Genomic DNA, 6,324 nt, shown 5'->3' with positions numbered 1-6,324 from the left:
AATGGATTTTTTTTTCAAATGAACAAACTTTTGATGAATATATTTTGTTTTGTTTTTTTCATTTTCGTCGTTTGTTTGTTTGCTTGTTATAGATTTCGCGCAAAGCTACACGAGGGCTATCTGCGTTAGCCGTCCCTAATTTAGCAGTGTAAGACTAGAGGGAAAGCAGCTAGTCATCACCACCCACCGCCAACTGTTGGTCTACTTTTTTTACCAACGAAAGGCTGAAAGGGCGTGCATGTTTGGTGTGAAGGGGATTCGAACCCGCGACCCGCAGATTGCGAGTCGAGTGCCCTAACCACCTGGTCATGCTGGGCCTATTTTTATCGTTGTGCACAAAGTTACCCAATGGACTTTCTGTTCCCTTCTCACCCCGGGTATCGAAACCAAATTCTAGCGTTATAAGCCCACGAAGTTCCTGTCGAGCCACCTGGAAGGGTGTATTTTATGTCAGGTTTAAAGTTGTATATTTTACTTTGGCTACCAGCATAGTTACGAGTCTGGCGTGGTCTAACAGAGCTAAGAGCTGAAAGTTTAAGGTTTGAGTCATGATTTGCACCTGAACACTTAATGATGAAGGCGTTACAGGGCGTTACAATTGTAACAGTTAATCCTGCTATTTACTTAATAATAGTCATATAGGAGGCAGCTGCTTTTAACTAGCTGCCGTCCCTTTGGTCAACAGTTGGAATGTTATAGAATTATTGAGTAATTCTTGTTCTTACGCATTGTTTTGTAGGCTAACTATGGAACATGAACTCAACAGAGTTAATGTGATACAAAATCTCGCCAAGGAACATGGACTCAACAGATTTAATGTGATACAAAATCTCGCCAAGGAATATGGACTCAACAGAGTTAATGTGGTACAAGATCTCGCCAAGGAACATGGACTCAACAGGGTTAATGTGGTACAAGATCTTGTCATGGAACATGAACTCAACAGAGTTAATGTGATACAAAATCTTGCCAAGGAACATGGACTCAACAGAGTTAATGTGGTACAAAATCTCGCCAAGGAACATGGACTCAATAGATTTAATGTGATACAAAATCTCGCCAAGGAACATGGACTCAACAGAGTTAATGTGATACAAGATCTTGTCATGGAACATGAACTCAACAGAGTTAATGTGATACAAAATCTCGCCAAGGAACATGGACTCAACAGAGTTAATGTGGTACAAGATCTTGTCATGGAACATGAACTCAACAGAGTTAATGTGGTACAAGATCTCGCCGTGGAACATGGACTCAACAGAGTTAATGTGGTACAAGATCTCGCCATGGAACATAAACTCAACAGATTTAATGTGGTACAAGATCTCGACCCTTTAAGCTGGAAACGATTTTCTACTAAAAACGACTGTCCTTTACAGCGAGTATAGTGCATTTTCACTGTGTTTATTTGAATTAAGGTTGTTTACTGTGATTGTACATTGTATTCAGTTTATTTTTATTTTTTAATAGCACAGTTATTTAGAGAACACAGAATTACTTTCTATGGGGTCCTGGGTCCATTTTATAGTAATATAAATTAATTTAGGGATGTGAATAATGCTATGACATTTAGTCACTTCACCATTATAAGAGGCCTAATGGTATTCCTATGGTTTGCTGACTCAAGCTGTGCTGATGAGCCTTGAATAGGCAAAACTCCAGTCCACAACAGAGGATACAGCCAATCAAAGAATACATTAGGCTTCTACAGCCAATCAAAGAATACATCAGACTTCTACAGCCAATCAAAGAATACATTAGGCTTCTACAGCCAATCAAAGAATACATTAGGCTTCTACAAACAATCAAAGAATGCATTAGACCTCTACGTCATAGATGCTCTTTTCAATTTCACCTCTGATGAAAAAGAAAATAAATATTTGACACATATATACAAAATTACTTTGCTGTATACATATTGACGAATCTCCTACAGTGCTATTTGTCATTCTTAGGAGAAATCACTTGCTACCGAGAAGTACCGCAACTATACCAAACATAACTTTTCTATTAGCAGTTTAAGTTACGTACCATCAGAAAGGCAGAAAATTTAATTTTGGCTGTGAGAAAGTAACTTAATTAGAATATTTTCTCATATTAAAATGAGAGCCAAAACTAAAGTCTGAAACTTCCTCCAACCAAGATAGATAGTTACTAGTATTAGAACAGATAATAAATGCATTACCCATGTTCACGAGAAATAAAAATGAAGCATAGTATTCTGTAAAATCCAACCGTAGCATATGTTTTTCAAGCTTCACATATTACATAGGACAATAAGAAACATAAGTAGAGGAGATATATATAATAGGTTAGTTCTGTGATACCTTACAACCTCTAGTGAATCATTGCAACTGTTTCTGTAAACTGAAAACTTCTAAGTGAACGTTAATTTGTTAATAAAGTTATATTCTTACCACTCAAGTATTAGTTTTGTAAATATTTAGGACATCAAAGTTATGTATTATTGTTTTATTTTTGTTCCGACATGTGTCAAATGTCGTACAATGTATGGTATTGTGATTAAATATAAAAGAGAGAGAGTTTCTACAAGTTTTACAGTGGAACAAAGAAACTCGTTAATACACATGATATTCAGAGTACTAAATTATATAACAATAGTATCATTATTACGTCCCTAGATGTATGGTATTGTGATTAAATATAAAAGAGAGAGTTTCTACAAGTTTTACAGTGGAACAAAGAAACTCGTTAATACACATGATATTCAGAGTACTAAATTATATAACAATAGTATCATTATTTCGTCCCTAGATGAGTTTGTTATGAAACAAAATTGAAGAGCAAATATGTTCTAAGACGGTTTATTTGTTTGTTTGTTTTTAAGCTTAAATCTACACAATAGGCTATCCGCGATGTAACCACAAGTTCTAGCTTTGTAAGCCATCGACTAACAACCAAGCTGTCTTTATTGAGGAACGAAATTGTTCGGGAGATATTAGTATCGAGCACTATAACAGACTTGCTTGTTGTTGTCCTTGCCTTCATACATATTCAGAGGCTTCTCATTCAGGAAGATGACACTTAACCTTCGTTAAGATTCACTGAAGGCATCCTTCACATGTATCTAGCAAGGACATGTCTGATCATTTGATTACTTTCTGACTGAGATCGACAACATCCTTTCAACCATAAAATTTTCGATCAACTATTTCCAATCTCTAGCACTTTTCCTGGACGTCACAGTCACCAACATCCCGACGGAACCATAAGCACACTATTTTGACGTCAAGATGACTCTTAGGTACACATACCTCCATGCGAATAACTTAGAAATATACTTACTGCTCCTCTAGGATTTTCCCTAACAGCCTCGCCCTATCTTTTAGAAAACTTAGCAATAAGCACGCTAACAGTAGGAGAAGCAACCTTATGGGAAAGATTATGAAAATAAACCACAAAACGAAAAAATAATTTTAATGGATACTTCTATTCTTGAAACAAACAATAACACAGAGAAATGTATCAAAATCACTTTTATGACATCGAAGGATCAAAATACTCCACTGTTATGTGTACTATGCACCATTTTCTCCTTAACTAAAGCACCATGTAACATAAGATGAAAAAATATTTCTGTGAAGAGAATGATTTTCAAAGAAAGGTATATTATTTCGCCAAAAGGTTCATTATTCTAATTGAAAACATCCACGAAACATATTCAAAACTTTATCTTATGAAAAGCGTTTAAGTATTTTTTATAACACCCAAATTGCAAATGATTGCTAAGCCATAACAAATGTTGTGTGCTTGCACCAGCAACAACATTTTATTGCCAGAAATAAATATTAAAATAGTTATAAAACAAGATTTGCTCAAATAGATCATTCAAAGGAAAAAGAGTACGATCTTTTGAAATAAAATTTAGAAGCAGTCTCAATCAATATCTCATTATCCATTGAACAACTCAGTTTACTCACACAATGTCCTTATATTTGTTTAGATCCTGAACTCAATAGTTTCTTAACTATTTGATAATTAGCACCTATAGACATCGCCATTTTTATGTTACGTATTGCTTGTCCTTTGGATGCTATCCTATACATAGCCCCTGACATCGTGAGGAAAGAAGATTTTATAATAGGTTAGTTCTGTGATACCTTACAACCTCTAGTGAATCATTGTAATTGTCGCTATAAAATATATTTTTTTTACTAAAACCTTCTAAGTGAAAGTTGATTAGTTAAAAAGGTATATTCTTACCACTGAAATACTAGTTTGATAATTATTCAACACATTTGTTCTAAGTATTACCAGTTTGTGCAAGACTTAATTTTACGTATATCTGGGTTATAAGTTATCTGTATGCTAGTTTACAAAAAAATAGTATTCGAATAATAACACATAAAATAACAATTTTTCTACTATTAATCACCAATTTGGTGATAAGGAAAAAAAAAGAAATATATTTTGAAATAAAGACGAACACAACACAACTACCAATAGAATGTAAGATAAATAATATATTCAAAAATATGTATATACTTGTAATTACCTTTCAATAACAAAATGACAACGGTGGAAAACAACGAGGTTCTTTCATTACGATTGTTCCGGTTTATTAGCCCCATTGTTACGATTGTTCCGGTTTACTAGCCCCATTGTATGAAATACTGTTCTTACAAAAATTCTAGCTAATAATTATTAATAAGAACTCATGAGTGAAAATAAATAAGAATGCACCGTAAAAGTCAACCACGTTAAACCTAGTGCCGACTAGACGTTTCGTACTACTGATTATAATGGCATCTTCAGAACTGAGTACTTGATTTAACCATACCGCAAACTGGTGAGGAAGTATAAACATCTACTGTACTTGGTTGTTTGTAGTAATTCGAATAAAATATTAATGTGTTTACGATATAATAAATATTTTAGACGAAATTTTTAGCAGTTTGGATCTGTTGTTCATTTGCTTAGAATTTTTGCACAAAGACACATAGCCGTTCCTAATTTTGAATTGATAGACTAGAGACAACGCACCAACTCTGCAGCACTCACCACCAACTCTGGCATTACGAATAGGGGATCTAAACGTCATTATTTTAGCACGCTCCTGTATAGAGCGAGTTGTTGTTTTTTGCGGTAATAGGGACGCAAACCGTGAATCCTCGGGTACACAGTCCGAACATCTGATCACTAGGCCTTTCCTGGCCCTGACTGTTGTTTGGAAATGTTTATTAAAGTGTTAAGTTAAGTATTTTTCATTACAAGTGCTATTTTTGCCACGCAAACATTCAGTATTTTTTTTCAGTCATCAAAGTAAAACAACGCTAGAAACCGGGTTTCGATACCCGTGGTGGGCAGAGCACAGATAGCCCTTGTGTAGCTTTGTGCATAATTAAAAACAAACAACAAACAATCAAAATAAAATGTTTAAGTTTTCTCTTTGTTATTGATGTTCTTCTTCGCGTTTCTCTTTTGTTATGTTAACTAGTAGTTTAAAGGTTTTATAACTCTATATTTACACAATTGTTCCCCATTTTCGTATAATTCCAACATTAACATCATTTGGTAACACAATGTTTATCTAAATAATGCCATGTTTCAATTTATGTTTTCTCAATACCCAATTATTGGGAGCCTGAGCGTGACGTAGTGGATAACGTATCGAACTATGAATCCGGGACTCATATAACTACCTGTGAGTGAATAATAAAAGTGACACCAGTTCGGTAAAGCATAATAGTACCAGGTTGTGAGGGCTTCCAACTAGTTGCTTTCCCACTGGCCCACAGTTCAAAATTAGGGAATGGCTATTACGCAACTACAAGGAGACTCGGGCCATTATTCCATTCGGAGCACAAACAAACCTACAATGGGGTTTAATATTTTAAGTTGGTAAGAAACTTTTATCTAAATAGTGCCATGTATTTCATTCCATTATTCGTTTTACACAATTTGATATTTTCAGTTTGTGCTCCGAGAACTCGCGCAATATTCAAACAATTATTTAAAAACTATTAACGCATTATAAACACATATATTTTACTCAGTCACCGAAGGTAGACAGAGGTTATATTTTCACACCTGTGGGTATGCGTGTTTGTTTGTGTGTTTCTCAGCAAGATTTCTCCAAAAGGGCTGAATGGAATTGGACGAAAGTTGATATGCATTTTGGCTATGACCCAACTTAGAAATAATTAGTTTCTGGATGGTCAAGGTCACGAATATAAAAAAATAATCCCTATTTGTTAACATGGGGACCGATTTTTCACACTATGTTTGCTCTATATCTCAGACAAAAATGATCCGATTTCAATGAAACTTGGTGGAATTATGTAGAATAATATTCCTCATTGT

The 6,324-nt window shown here is 34.7% G+C and overlaps 1 protein-coding gene across 1 annotated transcript; it reads left to right on the top strand.

Annotated features, from left to right (window-relative positions):
- Positions 1 to 746: 746 nt before the first annotated feature.
- Positions 747 to 1,388, top strand: LOC106478503. The gene has a single exon (XM_013939054.1). It carries the CDS (start codon positions 747 to 749, stop codon positions 1,386 to 1,388), a length of 642 nt encoding a protein of 213 aa, XP_013794508.1.
- Positions 1,389 to 6,324: the final 4,936 nt, after the last annotated feature.

This window comes from Limulus polyphemus, unplaced genomic scaffold, assembly GCF_000517525.1.
Source record: "Limulus polyphemus unplaced genomic scaffold, Limulus_polyphemus-2.1.2 Scaffold218, whole genome shotgun sequence".
NCBI classification, from domain to species: domain Eukaryota; kingdom Metazoa; phylum Arthropoda; class Merostomata; order Xiphosura; family Limulidae; genus Limulus; species Limulus polyphemus.
Note: the sequence above shows the minus strand (reverse complement) of the source record. Positions and strands in the feature narration are given on the sequence as shown.

Excerpts from the sequence above, each read along its gene's own strand:
- LOC106478503 (XM_013939054.1), top strand. The coding sequence starts at position 747 with ATGGAACATGAACTCAACAGAGTTAATGTGATACAAAATCTCGCCAAG.